The following is a 17,528-nucleotide window of genomic DNA, read 5'->3' as shown; positions in this document are numbered from 1 at the left end:
TCAATGATCCTTTCTAAATATCTTCCAAATAAATATCAAAATTCCCTGAACTATTCAATCTCTGCTTCATAATAAAACATCACAAATCAAGCATTTTCTATTATTAAAACAGAAATGTTTACTTGGTGATATTTGTAAATTTATAAATCAACAACACAAAGCAAAATTATATTAATTCTCTTTTAAATAACCTCCAAGTGACAATTCATTCAAAATATATGAAGTCCAAGAACTCATCTAGAAACAAGAAAAGGTAAAATTAATGCAAAATTACTGGTATAACTTTGCAACCTGGTGGCTTTTCTTATAGATTTTACCCCCAAGTATGAAGGGCAGAATTCAATTGGTTACATATTAGAAATGCAGAACTCAATAGCTCTTGAAATAAGAAGTTATGATTGAAAACATGCAAAATGTCATAAAATATACTTTGATTTGTCGTGATTTAGAAGACAAATTTAACTCACCGTGATCCAAAAACTCCAATCTCTTACGTAAAAAGCGATGAAAATTTTGCAAATCAATTTTAAAAAACTAAAGCAAAAAAGTCTAGAATGTACATGTTGCGTCACTTTAAATTCAATCCAGTCTTACAACCCTTTCAAAGCAGCCTGGAGATATGGCAACTTAAGATTAACTTTACACTGAAGTTATTTACATAACTTTTTGATATACGGGAGAAAAACAAGATTTTTTTTATTTGAAGTTAGTTTTGGTTTCAAGCCTATCATGTCATTACCGTTAATTCTTTCATCTCTTTCTTCTTCCCTACATGGGTGAGGATCTTGTTCAGTAAAGCCATCAATGACCTTAGCTTGATCCTCTACAGGCCTACAGGCCTAGGAAGGATCCTCATCCAACATTTTATCTAACATAAAATCATTCTTTAATAAGAATAAGTAAATCATAAAAACAAGTTGGTTTAGTCTTTTCTTTTATACACAAACATTTATGTTTACTTTTATACATAATCTAGTTATCATTATGTCTCATACATCACAATACATCATTTAAGATTACTGCATTTGTAAAACAATTATTTATAAAAATCCTGTTATAAAGCCAATTGGACCAAACAGCAAACTAAACATGAATAAATAAATAAACAACGAAAAAACAATAATTCAGATCATGAACTCTTGTTTTATGAATCTACGGATTAACCATTGATCTTCATCATGTGCAGATCTAAGGATGAATTTAATCCCTCTTGGATATCCTGTGGTAGTCATAACCTGCAGGGATAGCTAAAACTAAGGGATCAAGCACGTATCTTTCAAATTTGAAATTCACAGTGGATATCGAGATCAAGTGTTGTATGAAAGCGTCATTTCAAACAAAAGTTTTGACTTCAGAGCTGAAAACTTTAGAATGGTGGATATCGGGATTAATGCTTGATCCTCTCTTTTTGATAATCTCAAGATTAGCATAATCTTGCAAGATTATCTTACAAGTGTATGAAAAACGATAAAATTCAAATTAATATTTAATCATCTGAGAAACTGTAGCAGCCAATCAGAGAAAAGCGGGCAACCAATGAGAGAACAGAAATATTCTCATTGGAGAAAACAATTAACGGATATCCAAGGAGAGAGAAAAAGAGTGGATTAGGACAAAAATGAAAAGTTTCCACAGTGGATACTCGGATCAAGAAGTCAGGATTAAAGTTTATCCATTCTAAAGTTCCCAGCTCAGATTAGTCTGGTGATTTTTATTTTCTGAAAAGTTCAGTTCTTGTTAAAAAGATAATTTTAATCAGAAATTCTAATACTAATTTCATATTTTCAGTTTAGTTCGGGATACAAATGTTGGCTTTTACATTTTCCATTTTAAGGATCTTGCTTTGTAGAAGAAATAATTGAGGAAAAAGATGAGAATCGATTTTCGTATTGCTCTGCAGGTTTAGGGTCCTTCTGGTGTACCAACTTAATGTGTCTTTTCAAGGTTCCAGATTGTGTAGATTTGTATTCACATCTGTCACATGGAAATATTTTGGAGCCCTCGTGTACTGCTTGTTTATGCCGCCTTACACTTCTAAACAAATATGTTCAAGTTATTTTTATATTTTTAATGGTACCAATAACTTGAAAAACATTTGATTTGGATTTTAAAGACAACATTATTGCCTTATAAAAATAGATTTTTCAAAATTTTACACCATAAGGTTTCAAAGATATAGGGATCAGAAAGTTAGAGTTTGTGACGTCAGTTCATGGTACATCATGAGATATATGCTTAGTCTGTGGTATTCTAATCAGATTACGCTAAATCTCCGAATTCTTATCAAATTACGCTTAATCTCCGTATTCTAATCAGATTACGCTTAATCTACGTATTCTTATCAGATTACGCTTAATCTCAGTATTCTTGTCAGATTATACGCTTAATATGCATTTTCTTATCAGATTACGCTAAATCTGTGTATTCTTATCCGATTACGCTAAATCTCCGTATTCTTTTCAGATTACGCTTAATCTCAGTATTCTTTTCAGATTACGCTTAATCTCAGTATTCTTGTCAGATTATACGCTTAATATGCATTTTCTTGTCAGATTATGCTAAATCTGTGCATTCTTATCGTATTACGCTAAATCTCCATTTTCTTATCAGATTACGCTTAATCTACGCATTCTTGTCAGATTATACACTTAATCTGCATTTTCTTATCAGATCACGCTTAATCTACGCATTCTTTTCAGATTATACGCTTAATCTGCATTTTCTTATCAGATTACGCTTAATCTACGCATTCTTGTCAGATTGTACGCTTAATCTGCATTTTCTTATCAGATTATGCTTAATCTGCGTATTCTTATCAGATTACGATTAATCTGCATTTTCTCAGATTACGCTTAATCTCCGTATTCTTATCCGATTATACGCTTAATCTGCATTTTCTTATTAGATTCTGTTTAATATGTTTATTCTTTTTTAGATTCTGCTTAATCTGCGTATTTTTTTCAGATTGTACGCTTAATCATGATATGATGCAAACTCTGCGTAATCTCTCTAAAGTACTCAATAATATTGACCTGATCCATTTAGCCTTGAAACTGCAGAGGTCACAGGAGAACTTGGCTCCGTCCACAAACCTAGCATTCTGCTTGATTATTCCACCTTCATCATGCATTACCTAGCACATAAATGTAGTCTTTAGCCATTAAACACTAACTTTATATCTAAAATTTCAAAATAATAAACTCTGTTTGTCTGCTTGTCTTTATGTCAGATCATAACTCATAAACACCTTTACCGATTTGCTTTAAATTTTGATTGTGGAACTTGGTAGAACCACGGGAATGTTTTCCAGGCAAAGCTGGGTTTCCCAAGATATTCTCTAGATTTAATTTAGGTTTATGTGTATTATATATATACATGCATCTTTAAGAAAACATTCTTAAAGACAAAAGAAAAGATTGTGACTGATAGAGCATGGACTCCATATTCAAATATCAATGTATATGATAAAAATATGTGAAAAAATCTTGACTGATATGCTAGCATGTAACACTGGACTCAATATTCAAATATCCATGTATATGATAAAAATATGTGAACAGAGCTTGACGGATACAGCATGTAACACTGGACTCAATATTCAAATATCAATGTATATGATAAAAATATGTGAACAGAGCTTGACGGATACAGCATGTAACACTGGACTCCATATTCAAATATCAATGTATATGATAAAAAATATGTGAACAGAGCTTGACTATTAATATTATTTTCACAGAATCATGATTAAATGGAGTGTTCATTCCAATTATCTGTTATTGAGAGATCGCCTTTTACTTTTTTCTCTTCATAAGATAAACTAATAATGAAAAAATAGACATATAAAACCATAAACTGGATAGAAATTAAATACGAATCTAAAAAGTGGTTTCTAGCAAGAGAAAAGCTACCTTGATGTGTCTTTTCAAGCTGGCATGTTGTGAAGTTTTATAATCACACTGATCACAGAGGAAAGAATTTTTCCTATCTCCGTGTACTGTTTCCCTATGCCTACAGGAGAAATATAAATGTACACTCTGAACTGTGGGAATATATTGGCAGCTTTCCAACTGCTCTTCAAGGGTGAATACTCCAAATTTGTGGGGAAATTAAAGAAGGGGAAGGGATTACATTTCCAAAAAAGTAATCTTTAATTTTCAATTGAATATTTTTTTTAATAATTTAAAGTATGTAGAATGTAGATTTAGAGAATTGTAAAATTTTATAGATTTATATATGGCAAATCTATTTTGAGGATGGCATAAATTCTAGATTTCAAAAAATATTGTAGAAAGTTATAAACTAATTTGTATGCACAGATTAGATTTAGCGACATAAAAAATTGACAGACTTGATGAAACATTAATAATAAGTATTTGGTAAATTTTCAGATTGTTTAACTTAATTATTTTACCCCCTTTATATTTACAAGAAGAACTACCTGGCCACACTTCTCTCCCATTTTGCTGTGAAGCTGCACTGCTCACAGTGATATTGAGAACCTAGAAATACATGGAGTTTCATTAAAGGGAGTGTTCGCGAAAAATAAAAGGGGGTATAGGCTTCATGCGAAAAAAAACGCTTTTGAACGCTACTAATCTTACTTCTATCTGTTGCGTCTATAAGGAGAAAATTGATAAAGACGTCTCATTCCGAAGAGCGTAGCGCCCATACAAATTGAGGAAATTGGAACATACGACTTAGACCGTAAAGAAATCAAATTAATATCAAACAAATCATTCAGATATTACAACCTATAGTCATCGATTATCTTTCGCCACATTTGTATATATTTGATATTTCATACTAGTTTTGATTTTGTTTTTTAAAATAATATTTAGCTTACAACTTGTTTTCGAACATTCCTGGAAAATATGAAAATGTCGTCTTCATTACCAAAAATCCTCGAAACAGGAATAAATGTTTTTATAAGTAACTCTCAGATAATAACAATTAAAACATATTATGAAAAATCAACTATATATAAATGTGGCGAAAGATAATCGATGACTATAGGTTGTAATTTCTGAATGATTTGTTTAAAATTAAATTGATTTTTTTACGGTCTACGTCGTATATTGCAATTTTCTCAATTTGTATGGACGCCATGTTATTCGGTATGAGACGTCTTTATACCAATTTTCTCCTTATAGACGCAACAGATAGAAGTAAGATTAGTAGCGATCAAAAGCGCTTTTTTATCGCATTAAGCCTATACCCCCTTTCATTTTTCGCGAACACTCCCTTTAAGCATGAGAATTAGAAGAAGTATCTAGCTCTTTTTCTACATGTATTAAGTAGTTACTAGTTATCTCTGTTTGTCTGCATGTTTGTATGTTCGACGATATTTATAAATCATGAAACCATCATTGACAGATTTGCCTAAAATTCGGTAGAACAACTTGAATGTTCTTAGCTTGGTTGAAAGGGAAACGGACTTTAAAAGGGAAATTTTACAGACAAAGCAGTATTCCGAATCAATGTCATGAATTTCAAGATTTAGAAATCTGTTAAATATAATTGAGTTATTATAAGATTTTTTTCTTCCATTGCCGGATTTAAATATTTCTCTGTATTGTGTATAGAAGGTTTACCTTCATGAAGAGAATTAATGTGATTGTTTAATGTATTCAGGTCTGCTGCTAAATATTCACATTGATCACACATTATCCTGAACAAATGATATTCTTTAAAGATCTTACAGCAGGACATGATAATATGACTGAAGATTGATTAATAAAATAATTGCTAGGTTTCTTAAAAACATGCAGACAAATGTTTCTTTATAAATTGTGAGGATAAATCAGCGGTTAGTCCAAATATAAATTTATTTGTATAATTCAGTAATCGGTGTGCTATCTCTCAGTAATCAGTAATCGATGTGCTACCCCTCAGTAATCAGTAATCGATGTGCTACCCCTCAGTAATAATCAGTAATCGATGTGCTACCCCTCAGTAATCAGTAATCGGTGTGCTACCTTTCAGTAATCAGTAATCGATGTGCTACCCCTCAGTAATCAGTAATCGATGTGCTACCCCTCAGTAATCAGTAATCGATGTGCTACCCCTCTATAAATAGAGAGTCACATGAAAGTACGTCTCCAAGCCCATTAAAAGTGTTCTAAGGAACTAAGTTTTTGCCACAAACTCTGATTTTCGAACACCTATATCCTTCGCAACACTATGTCGCAGACCTTTGATATTTCAAACTATGAATTATGTTAGATCAAATCGTCAAAGTTTGAAATATCAAAGGTTTACACCATCATATTACACAGATATTGGAGTTAGAAAATTTGAGTTTGTGGCAAAAACTCACTTTCTTTGAATGCCTCCCCCAACCCTTGCTATAAAAAAGCAACAACAAAAAAGATTCAATGAAATTTGAATTGTGAGGTTGACCGCTACTGAACTGTGACTGTCTAACCTATATCCATTGTGAGAGTGTTGATGTCTTCGCATTCCCCTTTCAGATAGTGTTGAGTATTCACAGACATCACATTGGTATTTAGAATCTAAGAAGTTTTAACTTGATTTAAGAACTAATGAGAACTTTTTAAAGAGGAGGCATCTTTTTTAATTGAAATTGAAAAACTAAATTACATTTAAGAATTTTGTTCATTAACTTTTTAAGCAAAAAAATACATAAATAACTGACCTGCGTGCATAGTTTGCCTATGTATCGTTAGATCTCGTTTCAGATTAGTTTTAAATTCACAGACATCACATTTGTGCTTTTCTTTAACTTGGCTATCTTTCTATAAAGCAAAGAATGTTTCGAATAAAATAAAAATTTTAAAAAAGAGACAAATATTTTTTTATTACGTTTCTACAATATATCTTTTAATATTCTAGCCTTCCTTTTCTCCATCAACAGAATACAGTTCTAGAACATTCACGTCCATCAGGTTGTCAACAAACTCTTCATCGTCCAGCTCAAATTCGTCCTTTTCGTTCCGATGTAATTCCTCCATTTCCTGAGGTTTTGCCGATTCTGAATCATCTTTTTCAAATGAGAACTCTTGGTTAAAGACTTCATTGTATTTTGCGAGTAAATCACTAAAAACTCCAACATCAAAATTATTATTTTATCTTAACTACGATAAAGATCCTTACTCAGACTTAAATGCTTTGCCTTTGCGAGATTTTAAATTGTAAAAGACAAACAACTTTACGATAAATTTTGCCACGAAAATCATTTAAAGCATCAAGAGCTGAGACACCTGGCGGCCAACTAATCGGCGTTTTAAGTGCCTTGTATATCAAACAAATAAAAAATATTAAAAAGTATTAACTATATACAAACGCGTCGAAAAAAAATCGATGATTGTGGTTGTAAAATCTAAATAATTTGTTCGGAATTAAATTGATTTTACGATCCAAGTTGAATTTTGCAACTTCAGAATTTGTATTGCACGTTCTTCGGTATGAGTCGTTTTAAACCAGTTTCTCCTTATAGACGCAACAGATTGAAGTAAGATTAGTAGCAATCACCATCGAATATTATTCGACGTTAGCCTATATATAATATATATATATATACAGCCCCCGTTAATTTTTTGCTAACATTCCCTTTAAATATTCAAATTTAAAGAGAAACGAATAAGATAAAATAATCTTTTTAATTCCTTGCATAAATGTCCGGTATAATCAAATAAATGTTTCCGGGGTCTTCTAATTGTGCTGTATTCAAATAACTCTGAACCAATAAAATTAAATTTAGAAGAATTTGTTGTCAAAAACTCAGATTTTTCAATCTATGCTGGGCAACCCGATGTCGTAGACCTTTGATTACTAGTCTGTTCAATAAAAAATATCAAAGGTTTACACTATCAGGTTGCAAAGATATGAAGAGTAAAGAAATTAAAATAAAAGTTAAGGTCAGAAGTCCAGTAATAAAAAGATTTAAACAAAAAAGTAAAGACAACCACTGCTATTAAAAAATGCTTGATATCATCCACTAAAGATCAAAATTAATATCAATATGAAACTCGGAACATTATTTAACAAAAAGGTAAATTTACTTTAAATAAAAAATTTGTAAATTCTTAAATCCAATTTTATTTAGATACAGCAGCTACCTATATCAAGTTTGAACAGCTGAGGGTAGATAAGGGATATAATCAGAATATTTACTCTAACATCACCATCCTTCATAATTGCCAATATTTTGGGATTTTTTTCAATAACATTCGTGAATTAAACATTTAAAAAAGTCGAAATTAAGTTTTCTTCATCAAATTTAATGACAATTCCTTGCAGGTGATACTTGTATTGAGATAATGTGATGTTCTAGGAAAGTAAAAAGAATATTAAAAAACATAAAGACATAAAACAGAAAAAAAATATTGCTACATTTTTATTTTGATTTGTTTTGACTATTGTCAAAACGGCTTAACCAATTTCCAGTGTCTAACAATTCTAAAAATTTGGTGTATCAAAAATCGAAAAATTTGATAAATATTTATTTAAAAATGAACAAAAAAGAAAGTCATTTAATTTTTAGAAAATCCGATTACCCTGAAGATATTATTTATCAAAATATTCTTTTCTTCCATTTACACAATTCAAAATTTCTTATTTTATTTTACAAGAAGATTGAGGGGAATATATTCTGGCCGGAGTGTTGTGTTTTTGTCAAGCAATAGACTAATGATGGGCACTGATGAACATAACATTTGCACAGGCTGATCCAATTCAAGTGCCGAAAGGATAGCACTAGTAAGTAAGGAAAAGTTAAGTAGGAGAATTTGAGAGAGAATTTTTTACGGAGCCAGCGAACACAGAGAACAAAAAAGATAGGAAAGGTTAGATGGAAGAGAGAAGACAAAAGAAACAAAATCAATTCTTAAAAGGAAAAAAAAAATTCCTTATTTCTTTCTTTTTACTTTTTATGACTGACTGAGAAAAGGACAAACGAACATAACTCAATTATGTTTGAAAATCCAGCTTTCTACAAGTCATTGGCAAATCAACGCTTCATGCGATTAACAAAATCATATTATTAACCAAACCAAATAGTTAAGCCTAAGGAAAAAAAGGAAGCAAGATCAGCCCGCGTAAAATAAGTGTTCACTATGGTTTACAGGGTTACCCATAGTCAAGTTTTTAAGACAATGGCACAACACAAAACGTTGGGGTGTATGACTTTTAATTAATCTTGAGCAGAACAAAATAATAGAAAGACTTTGATAACAAACTGGAAATGGATTAATTGATATTTCGTTTTTATTTGTATGCGTGAGCTTGTGCCCGCAACCCTTATCCAAAAATAAATTATGAAAGTTAAAAATTTATCAAAATATTTTAACAAAAATTTAAAAAAATGGTAACAAATGGTAACAAATGGTAACAAATGGTAACAAATGGTACCTTGAAATAGACTTTAATTCTTGTAGTAAACTTTGTTTTCTGAAAAGCTTTATCCCTCGCATTTTCTTCTGAAAAATATAGCAAAATATATTTTTTGCTTTAATTTCAAAATTTTGTTTCTTGTTGGAAAGAGACTTATCATTTAATTATCTTTCTATAACTAGAATCCACATTATTTTCCTATTTTCCTAAAACATTAACAACACCATTTATAAGAAAATTATCAACAAATAAGTTTGCATTATATTACGATAAATATTCTTAAAATTGTATAATGATATCAACTAATAAATAAGTGAACAACGTGACAACAATATCAGAAAAAATAGAAAACATAATTACAAAGTTTGTGGGACTGAGTTTAGGTAGCTTGAGACGGGAAGGATATTTTTCTCCTGCCAGAACCTATTCAAGCATATGTTCTCTTTAACTTGGAGAATCGTTCACTCTCAACGAACTCTGTCACCTAAAAGACAAAAAAGGACGTGTCAGGATTAGTTGATTAAAGTCACAAAACACATGACTTTAGAAAATACTCATGAAATATGTATATAGTGTCCCAATAAATCGTCTTCGTTCCGCAAAAAAACGATAATATGTATAAAAATAACACAAAAACACCATATTCCTCTTATTCTGGAAGTTCCAAAATGTGGTATGTCTGTTTTGCAACTTTGAAAATGAGAAATTACAAATTTTGTACCCGTTTCATTTTCTGTAACCAAAACCTAACTTGAAGCATCGCCATTTTTTAGGTACAAGGACGGAGACGTTCATGTAAGCTCTTAGCTGTAGAATTTTATTTGTCCAAAACAAAGCAAAAGCGTCTCAATAGTTAATCAAACTGAAGTTTATATTAAATTGTAATCTTACGTGTTTTCAAACATGACTCCTTTTTCAGAAGATGTGAGAATTTTATTTAATGAAAATCGTTTTTTTAAGGCAAAGTGTTAAAATTCTGATCATCCATTTAAGCCTTCCCTGAGGTCAAGTAAGGTCCCACAAAAAAATGTAGGTTCGATCAGTTTTGACGTTTATTGGTAACAGGCAGACAAGCAAAGTAAAAATATTTTAGGTTATGCTCTTACCTCGTTTTCCCCATCCTCCGTTGAGAAGATCTCCGTTACACATTTTATAAGCTTTGACATCACGCCACCCCACTCACACAACCTATATCTAGGTTCTGCTCATGGCTGCACTTGCACTATGTCTCCTGATCTCCTCTAGAATCCTCCAGGATGGCACCGCTATATGTCTAATACTTTATAATTTATGTTATGTCCTTGTCTATCTTTCTTTACCATGTCATATCTCTAGCAGTGTCCTTTTTCCAGATACCGATGTACTGAAGACCTTAAGGCCTTTCCATGTCTACTCGTATACAAGTTTGATCCTCGTCTCTTCTCGTTCTTCTGTAACCCCCAGAGGACTGATCCGGAAGCGCACCTGTTGCTTGTGCGGTAGCAGGTGGTTTCTCTCCTTGCTGATCTCCCTGCTCCTCAACTTGACAAGACCGCGCTCGGACTGAACTAGGAGGACATACTCTAGCTGTCCATTATCTAACACTATTCTCTGTATTATTGTCCATTATATAGCACTATTCTCTGTATTATGGTTCATTATATAGCAAGCACTATTCTCTATATTGTTGTCCATTATCTATCACTTTTCTCTGTATTGTTGTCCGTTATCTAGCACTATTCTCTGTATTGTTGTCCGTTATCTAGCATTATTCTCTGTATTATCGTCCATTATCTATCACTATTCTCTGTATTTTTGTCCATTATCTATCACTATTCTCTGTATTAATGTCCATTATCTAGCACTATTTTCTGTATTAATGTCCATTATCTTGCACTCTTCTGAGCAAACTTTACACTTTTCAAACAAGTCTGCGTCAGTTTATTCCAGATAAGTCCAGCTGAAGAACAATCCGGTGTAACTTCAACGGAATTTATGCCAGCTAAAGCAGGTTCCTGACTCCTTGAGATAGATGAGGGATGGACAAAATCGGCTCCTGCTTGGACGGAATTTGTACTTGTTTGGACAGGATGTGGACTGGTTTTGACTGGTTCTGTTCTTTTTAGGAGGGATTCTGGATTTGGTAGGACGACATACATGTTAGAAAACACGTCAAAATGATGTTGAACCAGGGCTTCAAGTTCAAACACTCCTTGAAAACATGTATTTATTTACTAATTTTATAAATTGGTTGATTGATCGATTGTATACCTGTTGGTCACAATATGGCATGAAAGATCTGGCTTCTGTAGCAGCAAGCATGGTTGCAACCCCTTCCTTCTGTCCTTCCCCTGTATACCTATACATTACAAGTACCCAGATGAATTATTTCTATTTAGTACAAATGCCATGTTTACTGAATGCTGATAAATTAAAAGTGAGAGCTTTTTTCATTTTAGCATTGCTGAAATGAAAAAAAAGCTTACAGTAAGTGAATATCACTCTAAATATCATTCTTTGGAAAACATTTATCCCTTGATAAGCCATCTCGGTGAAAGAAGCGCGTGAAAACTTCCAAGAAATCAGAATTATATCCATTAACTGTTAATCTATATGATACTTATGTGTGAATGTAAATATGATTGATGGTGGCTTTCTGTCACTATTTCACGAAAAATCCTCATGTTAACCCCCACCCCACCTGAACCTTCCTCGATTTTTCTCCTCTTCCCTAAAAAGTTAAAAGTATTGAATGAAATCGGGTGATGCATAAAACAAAAACTAAAGAAACTAAAATATAAATAAAAGCACGGAGTTCTTGCAACAAACTCAAATATTCTAACATCTAAATCTTTGCAACCCCGGTCTGTACATAGAAGACACTGCATATGCAAATAGTGAAATGTAAACTGATCAACACGGATAAAGAAAAATCGGACACCAAACTTATCAACGTTTCGACTTATTTTTCATACTTCTTTGAAAAAAAAACAATTTAATTTCCTCAAACATGATTTTTTCCCCTCAGCTCATATCCAGCGATAGTCAACAAGTTTTGGCATAATGTAAGAAAAGTAAATTTTTTAAAAATTTTGTATTCTTAACATTTGCTTTGACCTTGGCAGAAAATATTTGCAAATAACGACCCAAAAACGATGCATCAACGAACGTGTACGGTGTGTATAAGCGGTCGTTTTTGGATCATTTCCCCAATTTTTAATTTTCGAGAATAAAGATGTTGCAAAGTTTAATAGAAGCAAACTTTAAAATAATATAGTTTTGAATCTTGGAAGTTTTTTTGAATCTTTTCTAAGAACGATCTAAAACGATTAACAACACTTTCTGTGTTGACCTACCCTGACCTCAGTTTGAGCTGTAGAATGATGATCTTCACCTCCTCCTACTTCTTCATCATCTGTTTATCTGTCAGGGATCATTTTATAAAAATTATATTTTCTGAAAACTGAAAGAGATACATTCGAGAACTCTCAGCACAATTAAGTTTTTAATATTTCAATCTGAAAACAAATTTTTAAAAAAAATATTTTTGATGCTTTATTATACTAGTTAAATTTTGATATATATAATCAATACAATACAATTTTAAATTACATATTAGTTTCTTTTTATTGGTCAAGTATACAGGATTTGAGACGTTTTATTAAATGCTGACGACATAATTATCACAATGAAGAAATTTCCTACTTCCCGTGATCATTTTACATAATAATATGTTTTCAGGCATAAATAAGATTTTTAAAACGGTTCAGAATATATTTTGATTGACTATATTGTGTAACATTTATCACATTCAATTAAATTTCGGTTGACTTTATATTTCCCTTATTGGATCTTATCTTATTTGTGTGTTTTTTTCTTCTCCCGAGGCTTTAATAATAGAATTAAAACTGGAAGGGAGTATTTTAAAGTAATTTTATTTTCTTCTATTGTTACACCAGTTTGTTGAGTATGAAAAAGTTTTCACATCTCCTTAATTGAGCGAGGTGTTATTAAAAGTTAAGGGCGAATTTTCAGAATTTTAACTGTAAGACCAAGTTCATTTTAACCCAAGCAAAAATAACCAATGGTTCTTTGAATATTGAGCCCAATTTAGTAAATGGAAAGACTAAGAATAAGTGCATTGTTAACTAAAATTTATCTAAGTTAAAATATCATTGTGCTATAAAACATATAATACATATTCTAAGTGTGTTTCAACAGTAAATAGTGGTTCATAATATACATTTAGTTACAAAAATTTACTTTTATATAATCAATTTTAAGCGATATAATATTTTGGTGCTAAATCTTATGCTACAGATTTAAATTTATGATTTTAGGTATTTACATATATTGTTAGTAAGCCGTCAATTGTTAATAATCTTGATGTTTCTACGAATTGTAAAATAAACATATTGATCCGGATAATAAAAATCTGGATCTGATCTCTATTCTCTATGTTCTATATTTATAGAGCAGAAGATGAGAGGTGACCGCCTCGTGGTCGCTCAAGCTGACCAGCCGACTAGTAGTTCTCACGCCTTTCCCACTACAATTTTACATTTTAACATATGGGAGGGAATATTTTTCACAAAATTCCCCTACTGAGAAATTAATTTTTATTTATTATGTAAGACTAAGTTTTGTGTAAACAAAAAGGATTTGAGGAGGGAAAAGTTAAAGTCTCATTTTTATAATATTTTGTATAGATAAAAATAATTTGGCACAGAATGAACTTCCCAAAAATTGAACTCCGAAAAAAAATAAACATCCCAGCCCCCAAGTTAGTGATTTCGGTCCCTATTCCATTTAGATCATCCGGTTCCAGCTCACAAATATTTCCTTATGCTAAACTAATTTTTTGTAAGAAAGTAAAATTTGCGATTTTTTATTTTTTTTTCAATGCTGAACTTGGATTTTTACTAATTCATTATTACACTTAAAATTTGTATTTTGAGACCAACATGTTTTTTTTTACTATCATGATATGAGTTATTGATATTTTGCCACTTTGTTCTTTTACCTGGTAGAGTTTGTTTCAGCCACCTCTTCCGTACCCTCACCACTGATCAGAGATTTGAGGAAGGGAACCTAAACAATGTTAGTTTACTAAATATTCATGTCATGACACATGATGAAATATCAATCATATTCAAATTTTTCTAATGAATAATTTATATCATAAGTACAGGAATCGATATAAATGTAAACCCCATCTTAAAATTTGAGAATATCAAAATATTCGCCCCTTCTTGAGAATAAACAAGTATCCTACCTCGAACAGATTTACAACTACAGAATTCCATCCTTGAGCAGTGTGAAATATATAATCATAAAGCTGTGGCCCATCCACATACCCGGCACTGTACGTGTTGTTTGGATTGGCGTAGGTCGCATGATTCGGAGACAATAAAACCTAAATTAAAAATCATGGATATATGATTTCTTTAGAAATCGCCCCCCCCCCCTCATCTTAGAAAATCATTTTTATCCAATATGTTAGGTATGTTTGATTCCTAACGGCACAAAAAATAGATGTCCAATTCCTAGCTAAAAAATAATGTATGTCCATTGACCACTTCCAAGCTGAAAATAATGGATGTCCTGTTCCTAGATAAAATATAAATGGATGTCCACTTTCTACGGGAAAATAATGGATGTCCAGTCTCCACTTCCTAGCTAGAAAATAATATATGTCCACTTCCTACTCGAAAATAATGGATGTCCACTTCCTAACTGGAAAATAATGTATGTCCACTTCCTTTTGGAAAATAATGGATGTCCACTTCCTTCTGGAAATTAATTGATGTCTACTTCCTAGTTGAAAAATAATGGATGTCCACTTCCTACTCGATAAAAAAGGGGATGTCTTCTTCCTATCCACTTTCTAACTGGAAAATAATGATGTCCACTTTCTACTAGAAAATAATGGATGTTCAGTTCAGTCTGGGTTTCCAGCGAACGAAACGTTTCGCGAAAATATGCGAAAATTTTCGATTACATTTCGTAAACTTTTTCGCGAAATGTCTGATGTCTCTGAGTCGTTCTAATATCTATATTTTAATTTTGTGTTAATTCATCAATTGGGCTCGCGGATAAATCCCTCTTTAAAAATGGGTCTTCTCAAAATTTAGTTTTTTTGGATGAATTTTTTAGAATTATTTCCATTTTGGCATTTTTCGCGAGCGAACGAAATGCGAAAATGAAGCGAAATGGTCATGAAAAATGCGAAATTTTCGCGAATCGATTATTCCTTTTCGCTGGAAACCCTAGTTAAGTCCCTAGCTTGACAAATGAACTGATATTTAGTTCCAACTGAATATATGAATGAATATACATAATACAGTTTCAAACTGGACAATTGAACACATTTTCAGTTTTTAAGAGAATAACTAGAAATGTCAGTAACGTCGATTTTCTAGCTGGACACATTTAAGTAAATCCAGTTTCTAGCTAGATTTTGGAGGGATATCAGGTACTTAAACTAATCTTACCTCAAGATAATGAAAGAACTCCTGCATAGCACTTGATAGTTCACTGGTTAAAGTATGATACGTTGTTTCGTTCATCCTAGGTAATGAGAGAAAATAGCCATTTAGTGAACCATTAATATAACTTTAATAGTTTCTTTTCTCTTCTCACATTTGATGAAAAATTAGAAGTAAGAGAATACCTATTTCAAAAAAATACTTATTTTTTTCCATTATGCAACGATAATAAATTTGACACAAGGTTATAGTGCAAGGAAAGTTAATTGCGTATACTCTGCGTACATGTTGAAACCAGATCTTTCTCGGCGGACTTTGTAAATAAGAATAGATGCATCAGTGTTCTTTTAATATCCGAGGAGGTTAAAAGCATTAAATTTTGATAATTTTAATAATTCACATAATAGTTTCCTATGACTAGAATATTTCATTGATTTTTTTATGTGAAATACGGATCCCATGTCAGGTTCGACATCCGTCTTGTGTTTACATGACCGCTAAAAGACAGTACATTGCAATACAAGATGCGTACACCTCTGAAATAACTTTCCTTGCATTATAACCTTGATTTGACATAAGATTTGATTGGCCAAAACGAAAAATTCGAGCGATTGGTAAGATAAAGATTGATTGCTCATTAGAAGAGTACATGCGGTGTGCATGAGTTCTGTCGAGAAAGAAATTTAAATTTATCCTAGTTTAGTCGATAAGTTTAAGAAATATGGCTCCCTAAAATATTTTTTTTCAAATAATTCCGTTCCTGGAGTTAATTTACACTTTATCCGGGAAGAATGATTAAATGCGATATATTCAATATTGTAAAATAAACCAAGACCGTCGTTTATTTGTAATTTTTCAAACACAAGTTAAATATATACGTTTTTGAAAAAAAATGTCTATAAAGCAGAGGCTATGGGTCGGTGGACATTTTTGCAAAATAAAAGGGCTAGACGGTGCCTGCTCTCTCTTCGTGCGCTCTTAATTTTCCAGGGGGTGGACCTCCCCCCAATTTTCGAAGGAGGGGGATATCTCCCCAATTTTCCCGGGGGTTGGACGTTCCTCTCTATATAAGCCGCCTCTGGGTGGTCATTGCACATTTTAGACGAACAGACTCAAGTTATTAATTTTGTTGGAATTATAATTTTTAAAATCACTAGAACTAGGTATAAGATATAGAAAGAAAATTGGAATACGTTGAACACAGAGCCAAGCCTTTGAAAAATGGAAATTTTGGTTTTTTCGACTTCCATCCCTTGAAATACTGCTTTCACATTTAGAATTTTTTACGACAAGTTGGGTCTAGCCCCCCTTTTAACCCCATCCTCCCAGCCATTGTAAGCTAATTTTTGCTTCTTCCNTGAAACTTCTTGACTTTTAGAAAAGAGTGATGTTTACAGAGCCGGTTCAATTTATGTTCAATTCAATATGCTAAACAAAAATGAAATCATTTGTCATCTATTCTAATCATGAAATCCATTAGAACACCAAACGACCCCGCCCGTTATTGAGGTGTACACTTAGACCCCTAGAAGTGTGATTTCAGCGACTGTACAATTCTAGGTGATTTTGCGTACATAAGCTATCTATGTTTATTTATTTATCTATGATATTAAACAGTTTGTTTGTTTAGTACATACAAAAAAATTAAACGTGAAATCAGTTACATCGGAAATTCGACAATTTGTCCATTTTTTCTGTAAAAAATAA

General features: G+C 32.0%; 2 protein-coding genes across 4 annotated transcripts; both read right to left on the bottom strand.

Annotated features, from left to right (window-relative positions):
• Positions 1-1,827: 1,827 nt before the first annotated feature.
• LOC111701780 (RE1-silencing transcription factor B) lies at positions 1,828-9,476 on the bottom strand. Of its 3 annotated transcripts, none has more exons than XM_023473194.1 (12): positions 9,373-9,476; positions 8,256-8,292; positions 8,082-8,151; positions 7,629-7,683; positions 6,857-7,059; positions 6,659-6,754; positions 6,428-6,515; positions 5,595-5,671; positions 4,442-4,502; positions 3,912-4,011; positions 3,033-3,133; positions 1,828-2,034 (listed from the first exon to the last, which is right to left on the bottom strand). In XM_023473194.1, the coding sequence occupies exons 1-12, from the start codon at positions 9,432-9,434 to the stop codon at positions 1,830-1,832; spliced, it is 1,155 nt and encodes a 384-aa protein (XP_023328962.1). In that variant the 5' UTR covers positions 9,435-9,476; the 3' UTR covers positions 1,828-1,829. The 3 variants fall into 3 exon arrangements, with proteins under 3 accessions (XP_023328962.1, XP_023328963.1, XP_023328964.1); XM_023473195.1 differs by having other exon boundaries at positions 7,629-7,674; XM_023473196.1 differs by lacking the exon at positions 8,082-8,151 and having other exon boundaries at positions 7,629-7,699.
• Positions 9,477-13,134: 3,658 nt separating this feature from the next.
• LOC111701781 (uncharacterized) lies at positions 13,135-15,933 on the bottom strand. The gene is made up of 4 exons (XM_023473197.1): positions 15,828-15,933; positions 14,609-14,749; positions 14,357-14,424; positions 13,135-13,882 (listed from the first exon to the last, which is right to left on the bottom strand). Exons 1-4 carry the CDS (start codon positions 15,900-15,902, stop codon positions 13,789-13,791), a joined length of 378 nt encoding a protein of 125 aa, XP_023328965.1. The 5' UTR covers positions 15,903-15,933; the 3' UTR covers positions 13,135-13,788.
• Between the last annotated feature and the right edge of the window lie 1,595 nt (positions 15,934-17,528).

Source organism: Eurytemora carolleeae, unplaced genomic scaffold (genome assembly GCF_000591075.1).
Source record: "Eurytemora carolleeae unplaced genomic scaffold, Eaff_2.0 scaffold477, whole genome shotgun sequence".
Lineage (NCBI taxonomy): Eukaryota > Metazoa > Arthropoda > Copepoda > Calanoida > Temoridae > Eurytemora > Eurytemora carolleeae.
Note: the sequence above shows the minus strand (reverse complement) of the source record. Positions and strands in the feature narration are given on the sequence as shown.

What these genes read in the sequence shown, in the direction of transcription:
- LOC111701780 (XM_023473194.1), bottom strand. Translation starts at nt 9,434, where the DNA reads ATGCGAGGGATAAAGCTTTTCAGAAAACAAAGTTTACTACAAGAATTA. An exon ending in TGTTGATGGAGAAAAGGAAG is followed by an intron (nt 6,755 to 6,856) that starts GCTAGAATATTA and finishes CTTTATAGAAAG; the next exon opens with ATAGCCAAGTTAAAGAAAAG. An exon ending in CATTAATTCTCTTCATGAAG is followed by an intron (nt 4,503 to 5,594) that starts GTAAACCTTCTA and finishes ATGTATTTCTAG; the next exon opens with GTTCTCAATATCACTGTGAG.
- LOC111701781 (XM_023473197.1), bottom strand. Translation starts at nt 15,902, where the DNA reads ATGAACGAAACAACGTATCATACTTTAACCAGTGAACTATCAAGTGCT. An exon ending in AGTTCTTTCATTATCTTGAG is followed by an intron (nt 14,750 to 15,827) that starts GTAAGATTAGTT and finishes TTTTTAATTTAG; the next exon opens with GTTTTATTGTCTCCGAATCA. An exon ending in GCTGAAACAAACTCTACCAG is followed by an intron (nt 13,883 to 14,356) that starts GTAAAAGAACAA and finishes GTAAAATTGTAG; the next exon opens with TGGGAAAGGCGTGAGAACTA.